This window comes from Pinus tabuliformis, chromosome 5_1 (genome assembly GCF_031772625.1).
Source record: "Pinus tabuliformis cultivar Carrire ecotype Pingquan chromosome 5_1, CPIR1, whole genome shotgun sequence".
NCBI classification, from domain to species: domain Eukaryota; kingdom Viridiplantae; phylum Streptophyta; class Pinopsida; order Pinales; family Pinaceae; genus Pinus; species Pinus tabuliformis.
In genome coordinates, this window is record NC_142305.1 from 788,559,328 (window position 1) to 788,584,965 (window position 25,638).

At 38.2% G+C, this 25,638-nt stretch overlaps 1 protein-coding gene across 6 annotated transcripts in view; it reads left to right on the plus strand.

Annotated features, from left to right (window-relative positions):
• LOC149167294 (protein ZINC INDUCED FACILITATOR-LIKE 1-like) overlaps positions 1-25,638 on the plus strand; it is a 365,578-nt gene that overhangs the window by 266,358 nt on the left and 73,582 nt on the right. For all 6 annotated transcript variants that reach the window (XM_089432943.1, XM_089432940.1, XM_089432944.1 and 3 more), the window contains one exon: positions 17,032-17,075. In XM_089432943.1, the coding sequence (XP_089289069.1) occupies positions 17,032-17,075 (44 nt within the window). The remainder of the gene's footprint in view (positions 1-17,031; positions 17,076-25,638) is intronic.

Genomic DNA, 25,638 nt, shown 5'->3' on the forward strand with positions numbered 1-25,638 from the left:
ATTAAATCTTAGTAGAAGTCTAACATATGAATTCTAAAGTTGTTAGATGCATTGTAAGGGTACTTGTTTGAATTGCTTCTAGGGTTTGCAATATATTATAGTAGAGTATGTCATATCTCTGAAAGAAATATTGAGACCCTAGATATAATGAAGATTGTTATCCTAATTGATTTGCTCAAAAGTCTTGATGATGAAGTCTAGGATTTATGACAAAACCCTAGAAAGAAGTTGAAGTATAAAATTATGTGTCTCTTGCTGACTATGAACCTAACTAAGTTTAGGTATTTGATGTCTAAAGTCTAATGCTTCCATTATTGTATGATATTGATATAGTTAAGTTCATATTTCTGTTTGTACTTGCTATCTAAGTTGTGCAGGTACATAATCTTCAAGATACTGAAGATATTTGTAAGTAAAGTTGATTTGGTTGATAAGCATGATCAAGGAAGTTATATGAAATAGATAAGAAGGATGGAAGACATGAAAGATTCTCTGACGTTAAAGAAGGAAGTTGATCTCCCTAAGTTAAGAAGGAGCCAAGATAAAAGGAAGGATATCTACCAAATTAAGAGGGAGGGCATATTATAGTCATGATGAATACCTTGAAGAAGATATTGGAGAATGAATACTGAGGTGTTGCTGAAAGAAGGATTTCGTTGTTGCATGTGATGTAGGAAAGGAAGTTGAATGATTGAGGAAACCCTTGTCAATATTTGTTTGGGAAGCCTCTAAGTCCTACTGTGAAAAATTGTGAAGCAACATCAAGATGTCAGAAGACCCCAAAGGTTTGTGTTTACTCATGAGTATTTGAAAGTTGTTATTGATTGGGGTTGTGTATGTTCAGGTAAATCCCTCAAAGTTTTTGAAAAGCATGCTTGAGGTTAGAGAGATTTGATGTGTTGAGGCATTTTGTGTGTAAAATGCCTGGGAGGACATCTAGTTGGCATATGCATTGATGTCTAGTTCCTGAAGTAGAAGGGAGGGTGGCATTGGTCATAGAGCTCTCACCTGGCATTACGCACCTAGTTCCCTGGGTTGATGGTTATCAAGTAATCCTAATGGTACCTAGAGAGGCTGAAAGCTTTAGTCCATCTTAGGTAATGTCCCTTCTTAAATTAATTTGTCCCAAGTTTATTTTTCCACAATTTTGACATTTTTGGTGACCATGAGACCCAAAATTTTTTGAAGAAAGACTTAGGAGAAAAAGGGAGGCCGAAATATTTTGTTAGTGGAGCATGGGGGCCACATGCACAAGGAAAAACACACTTGCCAAGGGAAAAATTCGAATAGCCAAGGAAGGGAGGTCAAAGAGCTAGATGGAGGGGGCTACGTGGGAAAAGGAAGCTCACTAATTATAAATAGGAGAAGCTTAGCCTCATTTGGGGTCTTTTGTCAATTGAATTCACTCTTGTTGCTCTAGCTTCTTAGTCGGGCCATTTCGCTATTTAGCATCGAGTTTTCCAAGTAGAGAACTCACCCTTTCTTCTGGGGATTTTGAGTGCCACCTTAGGGAGGTTAAATCGTACCAATTTGGAGAGGATTTGGAGGGAATTTAGAGCCTATCACTCAGCCACTTACCCAGCTAGTGCGTATTCCCTTACTATGCGATCTGCTTCCTTCTTCCGATGGCTTTTCTGCCTAGCACTCAGCTTGCAGAAAACTGCATCCATCTAGCTCTGTGCTGATGCTTTGCATGGTTCCCTCTGCCTTGGCAAATTCTCGATTCGACAATCTTACCTCTCTATCAGCTCATTCAGAGAGAGACACCCACGAAAATATAGCCCTCCTGGCTAGAATTGCGCAATACCTCAGGGGATTCAAACTGTTGCTTGCTGCAACAAGTTGGCCCTTGCTTCAGTGTTAGATCTGCTCTTCTTGTTTCACATCAACACCACTGATATCGTGTGAAAATTCCTATATCTAACAATCTCTGGAATCCTACTGCAACTAGCTGAATCTACTTCACCTAGATTGTAAATTATGTTACAAACTTATTTCAAATTTCTTCTTGAAATATTGAAGCAAATTATTGAAGCATCCTACACCAAATGAAATATGATTATGAAACATAGGAACTGAGCAAGGAAATACAAACATATAGGACACCATTATTTTTGGACAAATGTCCCCGGAAAAACCCAGTGCAGGAAAATCGGTGCATTAGCTCTGAGGGTTTATTATTATTAAGCAGTAGTGAAATTTGAGTGCATTTATGGATGCCTAACTGGTAATCCAAACAGCAAGAAAATTTGGTAGAGATATTCCCTAAGCAACCTCGACACTTGTGTTTTTGCACTTGCGAATTCCTGCACTTGCGTTCTTGCACTTGCGCGTTCCTGCATTCGTGCGTTCCTGCAATTGCATGTTCCTGCAGTTGCGCGTTCCTGCTGTTGCGCGTTCCTGCACTGGGAATAACTCAGCCTCTTGCTATTGCCTCTTTGGATCACTGTCCCTGACCCTCTACTGCAAAAGATCTCTTCAATCAGAATTTCCTCAGCCTCTTGCTATTGCCTCTCCGGATCACTGCCCCTAACCCTCTACTGCAAAAGATCTCTTCAATCAGAATTTCCTCCTAAGAACTTCTCACTTCATAAATTTGATCTCTTGATCTCTCAATGCATTTTCCAAATGACCCTCAATCCCCTTCTTATATATTCCTGTTAGACAACCAACGACCTAGATTAACTCCTAATCAAAGACTCAGATCATTTTGACTTGATCTCCATCTTTATCTAGAAGATTCACCCACAATTAGATTTAATACCCATTAATATTTTAATTTTCCTAAGTTTAGATTGAGGAACTTCATTAAAAATATTAATTATTTTAATATAATTGTTTCTGGGTGGAATTTCCCAAAACGGTTTTTGGGTTCTTTGGAATGCATGTGTCCACGCCTCCCTGCAAAATTTGAGGCTTAGAGCACATCGAATGCTACCCCAAATCAACAGGCTTTGGCATGTACAAGTGTCTCCAAGTTTAATAGGAGGGTTAAGCAAGGACCCTATTAGGTGGTTTCAACCTCTAAAGGGGGTGACATGTCCATGGCACATCCCTCAAGTGGTAGGTGGCAAATGATATAATAATGGAATGGAGTGGGGATCAGGGGAATCATCCAGACCACATGTCAAGGTGCAAGGGTAACTATAATAAGGGAAGCCCACACCTAGATATATGAGTGTAGGAGGGATCAAATCACCGTACATGAGTTATCCCGACCTTTGTTTTTCCACCCTTATTCATATGATTTTTGCTTTTGATTGATTTTTCTTCATAACTGCTCGAGGCTCCAGGGGATGGAGAACATGATGTGTAATATGTAGCAATGGATACCCCCATGAGGTGGGGCAGTTCATTTCCCACTAGGGGTTGGGACAATCAAGGGTTCCTTAATGATGGAGGGGGCGCATCTAGGGGCCATAGGAACCAAGGTGATGGTCTGGGTAAGGGGTAGAGATCATGTCTGGATTTTGCCCACGTGCTAAATTTGTGTGTCCTGACCATCTTTTTCACTTTGTGGTACATTTCTTGTTAAGAGTGGCCATATTATTCTTTTCATTTTCTTTTTTCGCTGCATCAACCTCCGGGGCATCGTTTCAGGCCCGACCCATTGTGTGTACAAGGGGAGGGAGAGGCTAACCCTGTGTGGACTCAATGGAAACATGTGGACCCAGATGGGAAAAGAGATGAATGGGGCTAAAATGAGTGGAAGGTAATTGATGTATATGGTGTCAGGAGGCGGGACCATGCAACCAAAATCAATATTTCCCATGTAGTGGCAAACCTAAAGCTAATGGCCAATAAAGGAGATCCCACTGGACTAAGATACAAGGGTAACCTCGAAATTGGGCAATGGAGACAAAAATACATACATAACTCACTTTTTCCGCCGAATACCCCCCACCAATCCATGCCCAAAATTGCCCATGACAAGTAAGGAAAATTACTCAACTAAACCAATGAAAAGCCATACCTTTGGGGTTGGGAGGCCTACCTTCAAACATACATTCATGACAAGTGGTCGAGGAACCACATGGCTGGCTCAGGTCGTGGAGGCAATGGCACATTGATCTATCTGGTGGTTGCAAAGGGTTGTTGACTGTCAGCTGACGACCATCTAGGAGAAAAATTTTCACCTATATACACTACCCATAGGTGGTGGGTAATAGTGCCATGTGCAATTCTGAAGATCTTAGGACTTTCACTTATCCAAATATCATGTTGTTCCCGACTGTCAGATGCATCAAGCTTCTTCCGTTTTCCTTTTTGATTTCTACCATGTGGAAGCTTGACGTTTTTTACCACAGGTGATTTATCCTTTATATCCCTTTTCTGATTTTTACTTTTTTTCCTTTCTGCTTGACCTTGGAAATTCCCAGGTGGAAAATTTGAACTATCCAAGACTTTGATGACCTACCTTTCTTCTTTTTCTTGATTTTGTTCCAACAAGGATGATGGATAAATCTTGCAAGCATTAAGACTATGATTGATCTCTTGACTTTCCTTAGTTTCTTTTATAAACATGCCATTTTAAACAAGGAAAATTTTAGGGGATAATATTCACAGGTGGGCTAATTTTCCATGCTTTTCAAAAAAAAAAAGATTCGTGAATTTCCAATTTTTTAGAATATGATTTGCCCAAATTTTATAGTATAAGAATATTTTACCTTAAAAATTGCCAAAATTTTATAGAGACTATACAAAATCATTAGAAATATGAATATTTTTACAAAAGTCTTGCCAAGCCTTTTATAATTTACATATTAGGGTCTAGGAATATTCACCAAGATTCTAAGCTTTAAGATAAATTTCTATCCTTAAAATTTCCCCGGATTTTCAATTAACTGGTTCTCAATGGGATAAGTGACCTCTTTATGGTATCACTTTGGCAGATGTGGAGGCTCATAACTTGTTAGTAGTTCTTTATTCTTTTCCCATTCATCATCTAGATTAGGCTAGAACTCCTATAATCTTTCCATTTCTTCTAACCTATTCTGCAGGGCGCTTATTTGATTAAAATGATTAACTTTAATGGTATTGATTTCCCTAGCATGATTTTCTTCCATAGTCTTTACTAATTGTGCTTGTTTTTCCTCCATTGTCCTTTATCACTCTGTCATTGTTTGCTTTCATAACCATCAAGCAAATTTGCATAGAACTCATTTCCTTGACATGATTTTCCTATATTGTAATCAAATGATTTTGCATGGTATTCATCTATTAGCATGTATTTCTTCCATGCCCAAAAACTTGTTCTAAAGAGCGATGTGACCATCTTTCATGGCACTCATTTATCTCGCATGTTCTACTATTAATCTTGTTTGATTGAGTTCTATGTTCTTAATGAGTTGAGCTTGGTCAACCTCCATATTCTTAATTACATGTGGTTGATTGAGTTGCATATCCTTAACCATTTGAGTTAATTGTTGTATAAGGCCATTCTCATCCTCTTTAATTTCCTTTGCTTCAACTTTTGCTTTGAACCTTCCTTTATCTCCATATTTATCTTCAAAGGCATCAATGATTGATTGTAAAGAATAAAAAGTGTTGTCAGGGAACTCAAAGAACCAATCCAAAGGATCATTACCCAAGGTGAAAATGAAAAGTTGCATCTTCACATCCTCATAGTCAGTATATGGGAAACATTTGATTATACAAAGGTTGACATTTTGAAGGTGAGATTCGGCACTAATGGCTTTGACATCTTGAAAAAGGGGATCCTCATTGATGATTTCACCGAAGTTAGGAGGAAAATCGTGTGGATAGCCCTTAATGTTAGTAAAATCACAAGGAGAAAACAAGTCCATAATAGTGTCCTGCTCACTTGTCCTTGAAAGAGAATTAATATTAGAGAGAGCCTCCTGTCCATCATTATCAATAAGTCTACAAGAAGAAAGATTCGTGTAGGAATCCTTGCGTAAAATGAAATAAGTGGAGTCACCACTTAAATAGGAATCTATCTCTAAAATCCAAAATGTGAGAATTGAAATGTTAGTCGAAAAACCAGGAACAAAAAAACTCTATCCCAACAACGGCGCCAAAACATGTTGTCGCTTGAAGTGTACACCTAAGGCACAACACTCAAGGTAGGGGTTGTCACTCTGATCCCTACTCACTACGTTTAAGCTCTCTCCTAGACAAGCTAAGGGGGGTAGTCCCTAAAGATGATGATGAGGGGAAACCTTGTTGGAACAACAAATCCTAGGAGACTAAGGACAAGATCACTATCTCTCTAGGCAACTTGAATTAAGATAATTAGCAAGTGTGATTATAAGAGGAGCGATGTGTATGATAGATTTAATTTAAGATCAATATAACAACAATAAGATTTAATAGATTAGAGACTAGTGCCTTATGAACAATGCTCAATAAAGATTATATCACTTGCACAATGGGAAAAACTTCAAGTTACAAGATAAGCAGTGTTGCAAGACAAATGTTAGTATAAGAAAGTGGCACAATATTACAATATGAGCAGGAAATATTTCTTGCGAGAAACTTGTACTTTATTTCAATTAAATGATAAGTACAATATAGCTTTGCAAGTGAAGTAAAGATGCTCACAATTTAACAGTGTGCCCAAAAGAAATGAAAGTTAGATGAATGAGATGCAAGACTAAGCTAGGTGATATGCAAGATCTTGGTAAATTTTACTTAAAATGCCTAATCTAAATGAAATCCTTCTCCTCAATTGTTTTGAATCTAGTCTTAAACAAGGTTGTAGAAAGAAGGCCCAAGGAAGAAACCTAGGGCTTTATTAACGATACCTCCTCTTGCTTCTAACGACCCAAGTGCCTCCGTTCCTACAAGGGATTGCCCGCAAGAGAACTGCAAGGTCACCTGTTTTAACCATTGAGTAGGGGTCTAGCCTCTTAAATTAAATGAAGAAGGTGTCCGTAAAACTTTCTATTCAACCAAGCCTATGCTTGGAGGTAAATTTTAGGATGCACAACTAGATCTAAAATGCAACATGCAATGCTTCAATGAGATACAATGATATCAATATTGCTTCAAGGAAGGTAAAATGGCAATATGCTTGTAATTTCAAATGAGATAGGTACTTTACAACACAAAATTACTAGCTCATGACAATGATCAATGAAGCAATAAGAAATTTTCATGTCACTAGTTAAAATTTTGTCAAGGGAAATTTCCAATTTTACAATTTTGGTGATTAATATATTATTGAATAAATAAAATTTAGGAGAAATAAGTTGTGGAGATATTAAATATTTGAAGAAAATGCTGAGGTTGGAACGTAGGAAAGAAAATAAAATTAAAGTCAAAATAAGTTGTGGGGTCAAAAAAAAGGTGAAATCGAATCCCCTAGGAGAAAATCGAACCACATGAACAAGGGAAAACAAGGGGGGGTCGAATTAGTGGAGCCCACATGGAAGGTTGAACAACAATTATAAAAGGAAGGCTAGAGCTTCATTTTTATCATTTTATCTTGGCATTTCATTTTTGATTTTGGAGGGTTTTCTTGAGCTGCTGAGCAAAGTCAATCAATGTTGCTTAGCACAGAGATTTCCAAGTGGAAAATCCTAGCTGTCTTTCAGTGAACCAAGAGTGTCACCCTAGGAGAGAAATTTGGAGCTGATTAGAGATTTCTTTTCTAAATTTTGTGAGCCATTTCATCTCTGCAACAGGTGGTATGAATTTGTCTAGGAGGATGCAGTAGCAGAAATAGAGTTGGTTGGCGGTGGAAATTGTCGGGGAGATTTGCATCTAAAATTTGTAAGAATTTTGCTTGGAGGTGGACGAGTTTCCTTGAGAAGTTTCGGAGTTGGAAGTGATTTCTTTTGTGAGGGCTGAAATTCTCTCTCTAGGGCCTGCGCAGGGGTTTCACTGGGCTATTTTGCTGAAGCAATTACTGTAGTCTTTGTGCCAGGGAAATAGTTGGAATTTCTCCATTATTTCAATGTTATTTTCTCAATGGTTTCTCAGCTACTTTGGTGGAGGATTATGGATGGAGCAGTTGTAGATTTTCTGGTGGGACATAGAGCTGGGCAGTGGGTGATTTCACATAATTTTGGGTAATTCCAAGCAGTTAGAATTAGCCCAAAAGATTTATGGGTTTTGTTGGTCTGGGGTTGGAGAGCCTTCTCTTAAATTTTCAAAATTTTTGGAGCAGATTTGAAGCATCAAATATCATTTTTCCTCCAACAACAGGAGCCTTGGGCAGACCATAAATACCCCTATGGCTAGCTAGACAAGGCGTAATAGGACTGCGGCTAGCCCTCAAGGTAACCCTCAGTGATTAGACCCAAAACTAAATGACAACGCCCTTCAAATGATGACTCTAGACCTACAAAAACTCCAACGATTGGTCTCTAAATCATATGTAACAGAGATAAGACCCTAATGGGTCTGCAGCCAAGGTATGAGGCTTTAAAAGGCCTGTGGCTAGGCCTAGAATGGGTCTTCCACTGCTCAGATCAATTACAGGCCCAAAAAGGAGCTGAAAACCCTTGCAAACAGGGACAATTGACCTGCAAAACCACAAGGGTTAGAGTGATAAACCAGAGAAAAATAGTTATTGTAATGTCCCCAATTTTTGGGCATGCAAAAATCTCTTGGGAGTTTCGTAAATTTTTGGAAAATATTAATTTTGTGAGAGAAGGGAAAAATTATTATTTTATTAGGATGGCATATTATTTTTATGGAGAATGGTGGCAAAAAGGGAAATTATTATTTTATTGGAGAATGGCAGCAAATTAATATTGTATTGAAAAAAGAGGCAAATTACTATTTTATTCAAAATGACAGCAAAAGTCTCCTAGTGGAAAATGGACCCCATCAATAAAACAATTGGGAAAAAGGAGAATCTAGAAGTTTGGAGGAGGCTCAAGGAAGAATTATAAAGGAGTTGTCTATAATGCGACTTTTTGGAGATTCCGGTGACGGAATCCGGCGGAAGAAATTGAGGTTAAATCTTGATTTGTTGCAGTTAAAATGGTTTTTTAACTGCATATTTGGATTCAGCACCCTGAAAAACCCCTGGGACGCTTTCATTGTGCAGAAACTAGCTATCAAACTTGCGATTCCAATAAATTCCTGCCGGATTTCGACCGGAAAAACCCGCTGGAAAGGCTTTCAAAAAGTCGCGTTATAGACAATTCCAATTATAAATAGAGGATTGAACTCATTTGGAGGGTAATCTATCTTATCCTTTCTATTTGACATTTGAGAAGAAGCTCAAGCGAGTTTCTAAAAGTTTCGATCGAAACTCTAGCTTCCACCCTAGTTAACTTTAGGGGAGATTACTTCAGATCTCCCACTTGTGTCTATTGCAGGTGTTGAAGCGATTTTTGCTAAGAGAGAGGGACCATACTCTATTGCCAAATCAGTGGGTCGAATTTGTGGGTTTTGAGGCCCGATTTTCCTTTACCAAAGAGGCTGAATATTGTGAGGGCTTCAGGGGTCGAAGTTTCCAGCTAAAGAAGGATGAGTTTCCTTCTACTTCATAGGTCGAGTTCCATCTTCATTCTTCTGGTCGAGTTTCCTCATCAAACAGCTGAGTCTGTGACTTTCACTGGGTCGAAATATTTCATGTACAATGCTGGTCGAGAATGTTGACTGAGGGCTGAGATTATAGTGTCCCATTGACTGCGCTGTACGCATCTCTTGGGCTGAAGATTATCATCAGATCTGGGCACGCTAGGGTCACTCATTTGCTGGATGTAAGAGCTGACTTAACCAAATTTTGTGCATGGGTGAATATCAGTGTGAATATCAGTCCCATAGTCGCACTAGCTCCAGAACTATTGAGGTTTCTTTGTAATATTTTGTGAAGCTATAGCAGAAGTTCAAGGCAGAAATTTCATGGTTGAACTCTTGTAAAACACCAGTGCTGAAGTAACCACAAATTGCCCATTTTGCTGGCTGCGTGTAACATAGTGCATTTACAGTCAATCTGAGGGTGGAGTATGAAAAAGGGAAACGAGTTACAGTCATGTTGGAGACTACTCCTCTTAATTTTGTATGGCTGGAAACCACATTCAAAGAACTCAATGTATTGAAGTCCACACTGCTGAATTACTACCAGATTTGCTGATTATGTGAGCGCCATGTTCCCTGTCTTAGTGGGCATAGTCAAAGTGCTGTACATGGGATTATTATTTGCACCCAATGTGAAGCTGAGTACCTGTTGTAGCCTCTGTTGGAGAGATACAATCTTGCTGGTATATTCTGGGCATTATTACATCCATATAATTGGACAACGGTCGACTGGTATTTAATTCTATTCCTCATTTTCATTGTTGAAACACATCGTACAGTGGTATGTAACTCTTCATGGCCTAATATAAATTACATATTGCTGGGTTAAGGCTTTATTCATGGCGATACCTTGCTACTGCGTTTGCTTCATTTGAATTGAATTGTAATAATGCACCTATAGCCATGTTCTCCCCAAATGTTTGACAAAACCCCTCACCCAAAAACCCAACAAAACTCAGAAAAATTGTGGAAGGTTTCGAGGTATCCAAAAAGGGAACATTACAGTATTGGACCTAATAGGCCTGCAGGCTGCAGCTAGAGTGATCAAGGCCTCAAAACCCTGTGGCTACTCAAAGGAGGATCTGCAAATTAAAACTTGAGCCAAAGATGTGTCTATAACCCTGCAAAATCAAACCAAAGCTCGACTTTTGAAGAGAAAAATGGAGAAATAAATTACAAAATTATTTACAAAAATAATTCTGAACTGAAAACTCTTGCAAAAATTAAATTTTGAAGTGATATAAGGGTTCTAAACCCTTGTGACTCCCTTGGATTACCTTCTCTTGATGATTAGAAGCCACAGAATGGCAAATCGAACCCTCAGGAGCTCTGAAAGATGCTTCTAGCTCTTGCAGCTCTTAAAGACTGGTAAGAAATGCTAGATGACGACTTCAAGAGGTCAATATAGCCTTAAAAACCTTGGCCGTTGGCATAAGAGAGGGTTTAGCCTTCCAAGAACAGATTTTCTTCTAAAATCTTTGAGGGGCAAAAACTTGCAAAAATGTTAATAGACAAAACCCTTAACCCCGTACTTCTAGACTTCAGACCTTCAAAACCAAGTTAGAAAACGCCACAAATATTTACAAGAAAGTCAAATATATACAAGGGTTAGAGAGAAATATGTACAAGACTAAGTTGCACGATATGGGGAAACGGGTACGAGTTTTCGAAATGGGCACGGGTACGAAACATGACCCCCCCAAATTTTGGAAACGGGGAAACACGATATATATATATATATATATATATATGGACATTTAAGAAATGTTATGTGCAATCATAAAGCATACATGATACATTATAATTTATTACATTTAAAGTTTAAACATTATGATTAAATTGTCCAATGTCAATGCATAAACTATAAGTCTCTAAATTTACATCACATTTACTCATGAATGATCACATAATGAAAATAGCAATATCGGAATATCCAAAATCAACCTTTATTATATATCCAAATCTCAAAATTAGTCTTTATTATATATATGAGGCTGCAAGTACAATAAAGACTATGAGGCTGCAAGTACTATAAAGACAAAAGACTAATCCTCATAAAAAATAGAAGCAGAAGCATGCTCAACAGTGGATGGTGGTGTTGAAGAAGATGATTGGCCAATTCCACTTCTAGGCTCCTGGTCCTCAATATTCAGAGAAGCAAGACGGAGCTCCAAATCAGGACTTTCTGGATCCACATCCCATTCTTTAGAAGGACCACTGCTATATTCTGGACCCCTATGAAATGCAAGGCGAAGGTTGGAGTGCACATAAACAAGATCCTCTGTCTTTTGTGAGCCCAACCTGCTGTGCTTCACATAATGAATAAAACCATAGGTGCTCCAATTCCTTTCTGCTGATGAAGAGCTTGCCACTTGTGAAAGAACGTGAATGGAAAGGTTTTGCAAATGTACACCATTTTCTCCATGACAAATCCACCACCTAACTGGATACATGGTGCTTCTCTCCTTCAAAGCTGATATATGTAAATAATCATCTAATCCTGTAGCAAAACTAACAAATTCTTCCTTCACCTCCCTGTGTAGATGAGACGAAAACATTGGCATAAGGGATTTTTTCACCCCATTAGCCACCTCTCTATATTTATGGGGTGTCTTCCTCTTCCCATTGCTTGAACAATAAGCTTCTCATCATAAAATTTGGGGTTCAAGGCATGTGCTAAAGTGTGCAATGGAGTGTTGAAATTGTTCCACCTATCAACAATGATTTTCTTGACTAAATCAGCAAAATGGTCATCAACAAACAAAAGTTGTGGAGACTCTTGTGAAATGATTTCCATAGTTTTCTCAACCATGGAATCCATGCCATCATATACCTCTCCTAAGAAAGGTTGGTCAATGTCAGAATTCAGAAGAAGCTCAAATGTAGGGGTTGTGAACTTTAGCAAGAAATCTATCTTGCTCCACCAGTCCTCATCAAGGCACAATCTACGCATCATATATCCCAGCTCTGAATCTGCTTGTCTCCACTCAGCCCAAAATTGACCTCCCACCATAGAAATTGATGCTTGCTTAACTTCAACAAGGCGACGCAACATTAGGAAGTTTGAGGCATATCTTGTCTCAACAACTTTTAACAACTCCAATTTGGAGTACTCTCGAAATATTGCTTGAGATTGGTGGTGGTTGGTGATGAATTTAACAATCTCCCTTGCTTCCCCTGTGATTTACTTTATCCATGGAACTTTATTGTTGATCTCCTCTAAGATCATATTCAGATTATGAACAATGCAGGGTGTCCAAAAGATGTGGTCATACTTCCCCTCAGTAATTAAACCCGCAACTTTGCAAACTGGTGCATTATCCGTGATAACTTGCACCACCCTGTTAGGTCCTATTTGTTCAATAGATTTTATAATAACATCAGCAATGAATTGTGCATCTTTTACCTCTCCTAAGCAGTCTTTTGCCTTTAAAAACATTGCTCCTTTGGGTGAAGTGGAAATGATATTTATCAATGGTTTGCACCTCGTATCTGTCCATCCTTCTGAGACTATGGTAACCCCAAAGCTACTCCAGGAAGAATGAATTGGTAATAAGATGTCCTCCACAAGCTCCTTTTCATTTTTGAGAAGTTGAGTTCTGGCATTCTCATAGTTGGGCCCCTTGTACCCTTGAGGAGCTTTATTAATTTCATTTATCATATTTTGTCAGTAAGGAGAGCGAACAACATTGAATGGATACCACATGCATAAATTCACCTAGCCACTTTGGAACTAGTTTCTTCTCTCACTTGCACATTCACCAATTTAGCAATTATGCGATCATGAACTGATGCGGATGCCCCTCTAGTATTTTTGGATGGTAGTTGTTCATGTTGTTGAGTGGCTTTCCTCTTCCTTGCTCCAACTACAATCCTTGGCTCAATGTTTGGTGTAGCTTGACTAAGCTCTTTATGCCTTCTTTTAATTCCATTCGCCTCATCTTGCTCTCTTTGATATGCCCTCCTCACCAATGGGTCTATTGTTTTTGTGCAACCTGCAATCTCCTATCCTCCATGCAAAAGATGTGTATTCATTCTTGGGTAGGAGCCCTTGTACGAATTACTGCAAAGATTACATCGCCATTCCCATGAGCCACCACCTCCACATTTTTGAAGCTTCTAAACATACCTCCAAAGAGGATAATATTCAGCCCTTGGGTTGGACTTGGGGCTTGAACTTGCACCTTGGTTGGAAGCCATTGCTGCAAAAAAAAATTATTTTAAATCAAATTTGTAAAGAAAAAATATTTTTCATATATTTGGAAGCATAAACCCTCGAAAAATAGAAGGAATAGTGGCAAAAAACTAAGAAAATGAATGCTTCTTACACATTAATTTTTTGTAGTTGAAGCTACCCCAAAACACCAGAAAAGACAAGAAAAATATGGTTGTAGCTGAGCTAAAAACCAAGAATGTCGTAGCCGGAAACTCCACACTCCAAATCTTCTTGTGAAATCTCTTTCTCTTGCTATTGAAATCTCCTTTGTTCATTGTTGAAAACCTCCTAGATGAAACCATTGCTCTCTTCCTCTTTTCTCCTTGCTAAAATCGTTTGTCTCCAAGTGAAACGACTTTCTCAATTCATGTGATGAGGGAATGAGGCAAGAGTCTTTTTATAACTTGCGAGAGCCATCTAGAAGCATCCAAAAGATATTTTATTCGCCCAATGAAATAATAAAAACAAAAAACAAAAAAGCGGAAAAAACACAACTTAAAGGTCAAAATGCAGTCATACGACCTGGAAAAGCATTTCAGGTTGTACTGGGTCACATTTCCCCCACGTGAAATCTGCCAGTATGGCTTGAAACGCGTTTCTAGGCCATACCAAGTGCATTTTCGTTTCATTTCTGCCCAGACATGCCCTCAGGACCAACATTTCCTGCAACATAGGTACAAGAATGTTATTCACAAATTTACACTGACAAAATATCTTATAGCATATCTATCAATTCAAAGTACATTAGAATAGATGAGCTAAATTTTATAAATAGGTGATCTTGGTAGAGTAAAAGACAAGAAACCCCCTTCACAGATGTTCTTATGATGAGCCCTTGAGATGTCCCACTATGGGTTCTTAGCCATCATGCCTCAAATAGTTGGTTGGTTTAGCTAAAACTTCCCCAAGTACCCGAGATCTGATTCATAGAAAATATTTCTACAAACACTTGAAAGATTTGTTAGATCCAGATGGGATTGATTCACACAGGGAAAGGGAAGTCTAGTGATTCAGCTAAAATCCACTAGATCTGCCCAATCAACAATGCTTACTCAACCCAAATAATAGTGCAAGGTAACTATACACTAATAAATCCCAAAGGCATGCAGAAATAACAATATTAAAAATTCAGTAGAACATTAAGCTCAAAACCAAAATAAATTTATCATGACAGGCTGAAGACATACACACATAGCTTTTCCCCCAAAGACTTCGATTCTATTGATCAGAAAAATATTATAGAGCTTCCAGAGACAATTACACTATCCAAAGATGTTTCAATGAGGATTCTTCATCTTCCTTATATAGGAAAATAGAGAGATCTAGATCCCCCTCCAAGTGGAAAATGGCTAGGTCCAAAGAAGTGCACACATTTGACTTGATTCCAGAGAATAACAGCATGTTGATGCTTGATCCATGTCAAAATCAAATCCTGTCCCTTGATCTGGAAGAAGAAATTTGAATTTGTTGATGAAAGCTTTGATCCCAGTCCAAAAAATATTTTTTCCAATGTTTTTTCCTTGAAAAATGCTCCTTAACTTAACCACCATGGTCCAAAGGTTTGATTTTTCTTAAAAAATCATTTTTTTCCTTTGATAGAGGTTCTCAAAAATATTTTCCAATTTCTTTCCACAAAATTTTCTCATTCAATTTAACCACTTGGACCCAGAAAATCGATTCTCTTTGAGAAATTATTTTTTTTAGTCGAAGGAATTTTTTGTGGGATTTTTTTTCCTCGAAAATGAGTCCTTCAAATTAAACCTTCCTCGGGAATGTAATCTCCTCCAAAAGTTTGTTTTTCTAGCTAATTTTTTGCCATAAAATAAATTAAAAGCTTCTAGAGGGGATTAACCACTTATTTTCACCCTCAAACTGGGTCTAAAAAATATTTAGGCAATGATGACAGATGTCTAATTATTATTAATCATCCACCTAAAATATTCCTAGATAACACTTTTTACACCAAATATTACATGAACATCCCATACAGAAGGGGAAATTTATAATTAACACATGACCTCTAGACACAACTAAATTATGCAACCCTTGACAAATAATCTAGTATGATAAAAATATATAGACTCGATAACACTAAGACTACACCTGAGAACTTACCATCGAACCCCACTCTAGCTTTGGGGTATGTGTGGGAGAAAAACTCTGCCAATTATTTGGGTTGAAAAACGTGATTAGTTGGTGGAAGGTAAAAAACTGCCTTGAGTGAAACTCTTTGCTAAGAATCAAAGGCTTACCTAGATTTTTTACATGGCTTCATAGTCATACTAGATTCATTTTTACAATGATGGCCCACAGGACTGTAGAATTTGGATTCACAACTTTGACAAAACTGTTGAAAGGTGATGATGATCTTTGGTTGCTTGACTGCTTGAACACGATGAGCTGCTTTCAAAAAACTGTATATTGCTATAGGGTAGTTGACACAGAGTGATCAACATCTGGCTCTACTTGGGGACATGTTGCTTAAATGAACATGTTTTTGACTTAGACTTGAGCATGAAACCCATGCTTTGAATAAAATAAAATAGTTATTTTGCTTTCTTTTTCTGTCTTTATACAAAATATGCAATGCCATGTTTACAAAAGGTCATTATTTAGACCGAACCTAGTTACAATTTCCAACACTCCAAAGGAATAATATGCATGAAAATATGTAGAAAAACAACCCAAAAGGTGAATTATTGCCACATGCAATAGTGCCTCCAAATATGTAATCTCCATAGTAAAACATTCCTCAATAGATGTAAGCATCTTTCTATCATGTGAAAAGCATGTAATCACATGAATCTTCATCAATATTCATCACTTCTCCTATGTATTATAACCAAGGTGATACTCGAAAAAATGACTAGTACCATGCTACATAGGATGAGAATTATTGGTAATCATCTTCTTTGAATGAGGAGAAAATGTCAAATACTAGCAAAAAAAGGTAATTTTATACTTTTTGATGAATTATGTTGGGAGTTTGTATATCTAGTAGAATTGGAATTACTTTGATCCAAACATGCCATTTTTAATTGAAAGGATTTCCATTTTACCTTGAAACATTTGCAATTTGTTTCACGGTGCAATTTAACTAAACAATGATTTCTCAAAACCAAAAGACATGAAATATACTATTGTGTGTTGAATCAGAATCAGGATTACATATTTGATTTTAGTAAGGTAACTTTCTTGTGAAATTCCAACATATAAGTAAAGGATTTGTCAATTTGAGATGTTATGAACAACTTTTAACTTGTATGAATTTGTAACTTGGAATTGAAATTTTTTTGTGGGCATGTTTCTTGCAGCTTTGCATGGGCACAAAAGCGTCAAGATGCATCTTTCCTTCCAGGTACAGATTTAGGTTATCATTTTTACAATAATATCTGCATTTTGAAAATTTGTTAGCTTTGTGAACTTTTTATCAAGAAACTTATGAAGTGTAGCCATTAGATCCCTATCCGTTGAAAATACTCTGGGAAACTAATAATAAAGTCCTCCAAGGTTATTTTGAAATAATTTGTTATTCTTATGATTTGTTTGTTTCCAAAAAATGAGATTTGGAAAATGGATATCCAATAATTTATTGCTAGATCTACAAGGCCTATGCCATTATACCAAAGGTGGCATGTGATTTAATCATATAATAAACAAGGGAATTGATCTAGTTTTCCATATGCATTTGCTTGGTCTCTCAATTATTCGTTTTGCTACTACTTTGGTATACTTCATGGCTTAAAGAGGATAAATATCACTTATTTAGTGGTCGATAAAAATTGCTTCAATCATATAGCATTCAATGTCAGTGTTAGTATTGCAAAGTTGTTGCTTGTGAGTCCTCATAAGACACTTGTGAATGATACTGTTTTGGCTCATCATGATCATTTTTAAGGTATTGGAGAGGTTGATGAGAATTCATAATTTTAAGATGCAAAAAAGTAAATTTAAATATCTTATATATAAATTATATTATCTTTCTTTTTATTCTCCTTATAGTTTCCTTATTTGGAGGGAATATATTTAGAAGGCAAGTGTGCATGCTTTTCCTATCACTTGCATTTTTCCTTGAAAAAAAATGCAATTTCATTGCAACTTAGAAAGGAACAAAATTACATTTTACAAATGCTAGAAGCATTTAATATGAGCAAGACTGTAGTATCGTGAGAGCAGATTAACAACCTCTCGTCTCTAAAACGAAAATAAAAATAAAAATAAAAACAAAAGAGAAATTAAGTGTTATAATAGTCACTTAACTTCTCTTTCTTTTCTTTATTTCTTTGAACCTTCTGCCACCCCCCTAATGTTAATTTTTAGGGCTAGATTGTTCTTTGTTTTAGATAATTTCATTTACAAACTTTTCATCCTTTACAAATTGTATTCACCCCATAACATTATAACATCCTTAGAAATTATGTAAAAAGAACAATAACATCAACAACACAACGGAACAGTAAGGAACAACAAAACAAAAACATACACAATAGAGACACCAGGTTTTAGGTCAGAGACCAAGGCAAAACCCCACAAGGGGAAAAACCCAACCAGATACTTCTCCTATTACATATTCATCAATTGTTCAGCTGAGATACAAAGTACAATAAAAATGAGATACAACAAACATAACAGGCCTCCTAGAGCCAACCAAAGTCGGTTCACAACTTTGTTTGGGAATTGAACAATCTGACCTCTGAAAATCACATCTCTGACTTATCACTATCAAGAAACATCATCACAGTCAAGTGTCATCAATATAGCAAGGTTACCGTTATCATAAGAGCATGGTTATTGTCATCATATGTCTCGTTGTCATCAGAGGTCTCACTTTCATCATAGATCATCATAGCAAGGGTGACTTCCATATCCTACCATCAAGGATACTGCTAACAGCCATACATGTAGATCCCTATCATGTGTCAAAGTCACTGCCATGAGATTACTGCTATATTAGAGTCACTGTAAGATTAGGGTCACTGTCATATACCAGATTACTGCCTAGATTACTGTCATATATCATCTAGTTCATTGCCATATAAATCCAAGTCATCATTGCATAGATCACTATAGATCAATGTCATATTTCCATACCACATGTATTATCACAGTCATATAGATATGTTGGTATCCATGTCCAATGTATTACTATTGTGTATCACTATTATAGATCTAGGTCCTTATCCCTGTCATTGTTACCGATACCTAGAGAGTGCTTTATCATACAATGATAATTGTGAGCTATAGAATAACAAATGTGGGTCACAGAAGTAAGTCAACATGCCATAGATGCAAGCCATAAATAGATTTATGCTCAGAAAAATAATGTGTGCAAGCCACTGTAATTATCATAGAGATGTTATGAGCCACAGTGCGATATAAGCATACCACAGAAACTTAGAGCGAGCTACACAAATATCAGACCACTATGAACCTGTACGAGCCAATGTGAACTTGAGCGAACGAAGTATCCATACTGTAATTGATCCACAGAGAATTTGCGAGCTACAATAATGTAATACGAGAAAATTCACTATACTTTCAAGAGCCTCAGCTTATGAAAGCTTCAGGGTGTGAGCCATTGTTGATGTAGCAAGCCACAGTGTCATGTCCCTTCTCAAACACATTTGTAACCGGGCACTGCTACACAATTTTGCACAATTTTGGCTAAGGAAGAGAACCCATCATTTTCGACTTAGGGACTTAGGAGGCAATTCGACTTTATTTGGTTGCTAGTGGAATGTGGGGGCCACTCACATGAGTGTAGGAATTTACAGGGTAAGTTCCTCAGAAAGAATACCAAAAGGACACCGCTCACAACCAGATCACAGATCAATACACCAGTATTTTTGACGTGGTTAAAACCCTCAAAGAGGGAAACAGTCCACGGCCTGTCCCAACGTGGGTACTACAGGCAATTTATTAATCAAAGAATGAAAATTTACATAAGCTTCTCTCATGCACGGATTACCCGAACAATGACCCTCCATGCGCTTTAAATAGAACTCATGGACCAATCGGGTGTCAAGCCACGGATCAAGTGTCGGTAATACCGAGGAGAGAGTGAACCGTCGGATCACTACATATCGTGACCGTCGGATTGTAAGTTACAAAATGTACAACGGTAAAGAAACACACTTTACCTAACTCTATACTAGACCAAGTTGAACTTAACTATTTCCTATGTGTCGGAATATCCTAACATCCCCCCTTAAGAACAACTTGGGATAGGATTGAAGGATTTACAAATATGACACAATAGGAGAAGGAAGGAGGCACTAGAGCCTATCCCCCCTTAGTGACAACTTCCTGAACTCCAAGCATATATCGAAGTTTAGTGAACTTCGCCTCTGTGAGAGCCTTTGTGAAGATGTCTGCAACCTGATCATCTGTTGAACAATATTGCACTTCAAGAACATGGTCATGAATGAGCTTTCTGATGAAGTGCATGTGTAGTTCAATGTTTTTGCTGCGCTGATGCTGGACTGGATCTTTGCATAGCTGAATGGCACTTTGATTATCACACCAAAGTGTGGTTGGATGCTGCTGCTCAAAGCCAAACTCTGATAGGATCTGACGAAGCCACAAGGCTTCCTTACTAGCTTCCACGGCACCACGATACTCTGCTTCTGCTGACGAAAGAGAAATGGCAGCCTGTTTCTTACAAGCCCATGTAATAGGTCCTGAACCAAGAGTGAAGACATAACCGGCAGTAGACTTCCGATCATCAGGGTCACCAGCCCAATCAGAATCAGTGAAACCAACTAACAGAGGAGCTGCTTTGGCACTGTAATGAATCCCAAACTGTACTGTACCTCGAACATAACGAAGTATTCTTTTCGCTGCTTTCCAATGACTTTCACGGGGGTTTTGCATAAAACGAGCAACAAGGCCAACAGCAAAGGAAAGATCAGGACGAGTATGGGTTAAATACAAGAGTTTTCCTACAATTTGACGGTATAAGGTAGCATCAACTTCAGGAGAAGTACAAGAGACTGAAAGTTTGACTCCAGACTGAAAGGGAGAAGGGGCTGGCTTACAGTCTTCCATGTGAAAATGACGAAGAATATCACAAGCATACTTGGACTGGGAAAGGAAAATACCCTCCTTGGATTGCAAGACTTGAAGACCGAGAAAATAGTGTAAGTGTCCTAACTCTGTCATTTCAAATTTCTTTTTAAGGCTGGACTTCACATGGTTTATAAGGTTGGGATCACTACCAGTAAGAATAAGATCATCAACATAAAGAACAAGGATGATAAGAGAGTTGCCCACTTTCTTGGTGTAGACAGTATTGTCAGAATGACACCTAGAAAAGCCAGATTCTAAAAGAAAGCTATCTATTTTGGCATACCAAGCCCGAGGAGCTTGCTTGAGGCCATAAAGGGATTTCTTAAGTCGACAAACAAGGCTGGAGTCTGTTTGTATGAAGCCAATGGGTTGTTCCATATAGATTTCTTCCTGCAAGTCCCCATGCAAGAAGGCAGATTTAACATCCATCTGATGGACTTCCCATTTTAAAGAGGCAGCAAGGGAAAGAACAAGGCGGATAGAGTTCATTTTGGCAACAGGGGAGAAGGTTTCAGTGTAGTCAATGCCTTCAACCTGTGAAAAGCCCTTAGCAACGAGACGAGCTTTATGTTTATCAACTTTCCCATCTGGTCCATACTTGGTTCTGTAAACCCATTTACATCTAACAAGTTTGCGTCCCTTTGGTAGAGGAACAAGATCCCATGTATCATTTGTCATCAATGAATGATATTCTTCATTCATAGCTGCTTCCCAATGTGGATGGCCTGAAGCTTCTGCAAAAGTGTCAGGATCATGATTTACTGGAGCTTGAGCCAGTAAAGAAGAGGCTCTTTCAAACTGAGAATGTGTACGTCGCTGATCTGTAGGATCACTGGCAAGATCACCTGCTGCATCCCGAGTAGCACGGACCCATCTTGGAAGTTGAGGATCCTGAGAAGGTGGGGGAGGATTATCATCCTCGCTTTCATCATCTGAAGAAGAAATGTTTTCAAAAGTAGAAGAGATAGGAAGAGGTGGCACATCCGCCGGACTAGGCTCGCAGGCCGATTTATTTTCATCAAATTTTACATCTCTTCTAATGATAACATTTTTGGACTTAAATGGAATAAGTCTATAACCTTTTACATCTTCAGAATATCCAACAAAAGTACATTTCTCACTCTTAGGTTCTAAAGCTTTATGCTTTTCATCTGGAATATGGGCCCATGCTTCACTTCCAAACACACGAAAGTGACTTACATCTGGTTTAATGGAACTCCAAGCTTCTTCTGGAGTGATATTCTCTAGAACCTTAGTAGGAGTGCGATTGATTATATAATTTGCACAATTAATTGCTTCGGCCCAAAAACTAAGACTGAGTCCTTTAGATTGCAGCATACAATTAGCCATTTCCTTTAAGGTGCGATTTTTCCTTTCAGCTACACCATTTTGTTGTGGAGTGTATGGAACAGTATGTTGCATTTGAATTCCATTTTCGGTGCAAAAGTTGATGAATGTGTTTTTAACATATTCTCCACCATTATCAGTTCTTAGCTTAAGAATTTGATGTCCAGATTGTTTTTCAACAAAGGCTTTGAAGGCCAAAAATGTGTTAAATACTTCGCTCTTGAGTTTTAAGAAGTATACCCAAGTGCGTCTGGAGAAATCATCAATGAAAGTTAAGAAGTACTTGCAGCCAGAGAATTAAGCAATAGGAAGAGGACCACATAAATCACTGTGCACAAGCTGTAAAGGGGCTGAGGCGTGCCAAGAGGCACGTTTGTCAAAACTGTCCCGATGATGTTTTCCGAGTACACATCCGGAACAAACACCATCTCTGCAAGATACCATAGGAAGACCTGTCACCATATTTTCTTTACATAGATGCTGAAGGGAGCGATAGTTTAAGTGACCAAATCGCTCATGCCAAAGTTTGCTCACTTCATCATTATGAGCAACAAATACTGAGGGAAGATTTGATGACCCAAAGTTGTGAAACTTATACAACCTTGTGGAATCATCAGCAAGACCAGTAGCTAGAATCTGTTTAGGATCTTTTAGATCCTTGATTACAACATCATGAGGTGAAAATTCAACAATTTTACCTTCACCTGAATGAGTTATCTGATAGACAGATAGAAGGTTGCAGGATAAGGTTGGAACACATAATACATCATTAAACTGACCATTGTCTAGATGAACAGTTCCAGTCCCTACAACATTAAGAGATCTATCATCACCAACATATATATTTTTGGTGTTACAATCATTTAAAGAAGAAAACATGGCTTGGTTTTTGGCCATGTGATAAGAGGCTCCAGAATCAATGAGCCACTCATGAGAATGAGAAGAAGAAGAAGATACATTTAATGCATAACCAGACTGAGATGATTGACAACGACATGCAGAAAGTGCCATTCCGGAAGTTGAAGTTGAAGTAGGCTCCACATGGATGTTATGTTTCTTCATTGCGGCTTCCAAGGCTTCCATCTTCTTAAAGCATTTAGATTCTAAGTGGCCATCTCGATTACAAAAGTTACAATGTCTATCAGTCTTCTTCCATTTGTTTTTATTGGTCTTATCATTTTGCTGAAATGATCTTTCATTTTGAGGCTGAGTTGGTTTAGGACCATTCTTTTGAGGATATGACTTCTTAGGATTCTTTGAATTTGGTTGCTGCTGGGCGGCTAACGCTTTCGTGGAAGAGTTTCCAAGATTAAGAAGACCAAGGTGTAAGAGTTTTTCTTGTTCTCTTATTAAGGAATCACAAAAGGAGTCAAAGGAAGGGGCCTTGTAGTCTTTTCCTTGACAAATGAAAGCTTCCCTTGTAGAATGGAAAGTGGAAACAAATACAGAGTAGGCTGGTCCCAACTTAGTAAGGATGGAATAAATAAGGTTACCATCTTCTTTCTTAACTTTAACACCTTCCAAGAGATATCTAAGGGTCTTGAATTTGGACAAGAAATTTTCAATGCAAGAAAAATTATTAGGATCCAAAGTAAGCAACTCATTTTCAAGTTGATGGGCTCTAATTTCATTTTTAATTCCAAAAACTTTAGCGAGTTTTTCTAATGCTTCATGAGGAGTCTCAAGTTCTGCAATGTGGAATCTAAGATCAGGAGAAATAGACATCCCTATCAAACCACGTGCTTGATCTTGTCTATTTTCCCATTTTGCAGCCTTGTCTTCATCTTTTGGTTTCTTCTCTTGGTCTGTGGCTATTCTGAAGAGACCTTTACTTCTAAGTAAATCTTCCATGTAGGCTACCCATTGGAAGTAGTTAATGCTGTCAAGAATGACTTGGCATGGACTTTCCATTTTTAAAAAAAACTGAAGCTGAAGATGCTGAAAGTAAGTGTTCCAATGGATAGATCTCGAAAAAATAGGCGGTTTTAAAAAAAACGACTCTGAAAAAGGCTTCCGGATGAAGAAGTTATGGCTTTTTGAAAAAAAATTGTTGATGTTGCCGGCAAAGTGCGCGAATGTGCGGGAATGAAAAAATCCGCCCCCACAAAATGGAGACTTGAACCCAAGACCTCTACTCTCTAAAAATAGCTTTGAACCAATTGATCTATACAAAAAATTTGAGAGAGAGAGAGAGAGAGAGAGAGAGGGGGGGGGGGGCCTTGGTTTGCGTGCTTGCCTTGAGAAAGCTCTTTTTCCCTACAAAACACAAAACACAAAACCCAACACGAATATGCAAAGAAAAACGAACCTTGCGGCTCGAAGTTAGCTTTAGCCAAAAAACTAGAAATTTTAAAAAAAAAATCTCAAAGTTAGCTTTAGCCGAAAAACTAAATATTTTTCTCAATGTTTCTGATTTTCCGAGATCACACTAAGGTGCAGGGAAAAGAGCATACGCATGAGAAAAATCCTTCCTTTCTGTTTCTGATTTGCCCAGATCGCACAGAGTCGCAGGGCAAAGAGCATACGCAGAAATGAAAGGTATAGATCCAGTTAAAAAAAAAGGGCTAAATAAACCGAAACCGAAATAAGCAGAGAGAAAATAATAGTAAACTGCAAAAAACATTGTATACCTCCCGATCTGAAAAATGACGCAGCTAGGGCTACCGGAAACCTTTTCGCGTGAAACGAAAGGGGTTCCTCACTGGAACAGATGCTCCGAATGCAACAGAGCAGTCCTCTCGGCCCGAAAGCAGTCAGAAACAGCAGATCTAGGAAACGACAGCCGCATGCAGTTCTACCGGCTTCAGATTTGGATCACCAATGGACGCGGCCCTCAAATAGCTCTGATACCATGTAGGAATTTACAGGGTAAGTTCCTCAGAAAGAATACCAAAAGGACACCGCTCACAACCAGATCACAGATCAATACACCAGTATTTTTGACGTGGTTAAAACCCTCAAAGAGGGAAACAGTCCACGGCCTGTCCCAACGTGGGTACTACAGGCAATTTATTAATCAAAGAATGAAAATTTACATAAGCTTCTCTCATGCACGGATTACCCGAACAATGACCCTCCATGCGCTTTAAATAGAACTCATGGACCAATCGGGTGTCAAGCCACGGATCAAGTGTCGGTAATACCGAGGAGAGAGTGAACCGTCGGATCACTACATATCGTGACCGTCGGATTGTAAGTTACAAAATGTACAACGGTAAAGAAACACACTTTACCTAACTCTATACCTAACTCTATACTAGACCAAGTTGAACTTAACTATTTCCTATGTGTCGGAATATCCTAACAATGAGAAATCGAATTGGCCCATTTGAATAGCTTGGAAAGAAAGTTGAATAGGTGGATGGAGGGGCCCACATGAGGCAAGGGAGGCCCAAGAAGTTATAAGGAGGGAGCAGCTGTAATTTTGGGTTTCATTCTTACATCTTGCAAACAAACTACTTGACTGTTCGCTCTCCTATTTAGCTGAGTCAACTGGCTGTTTAGCC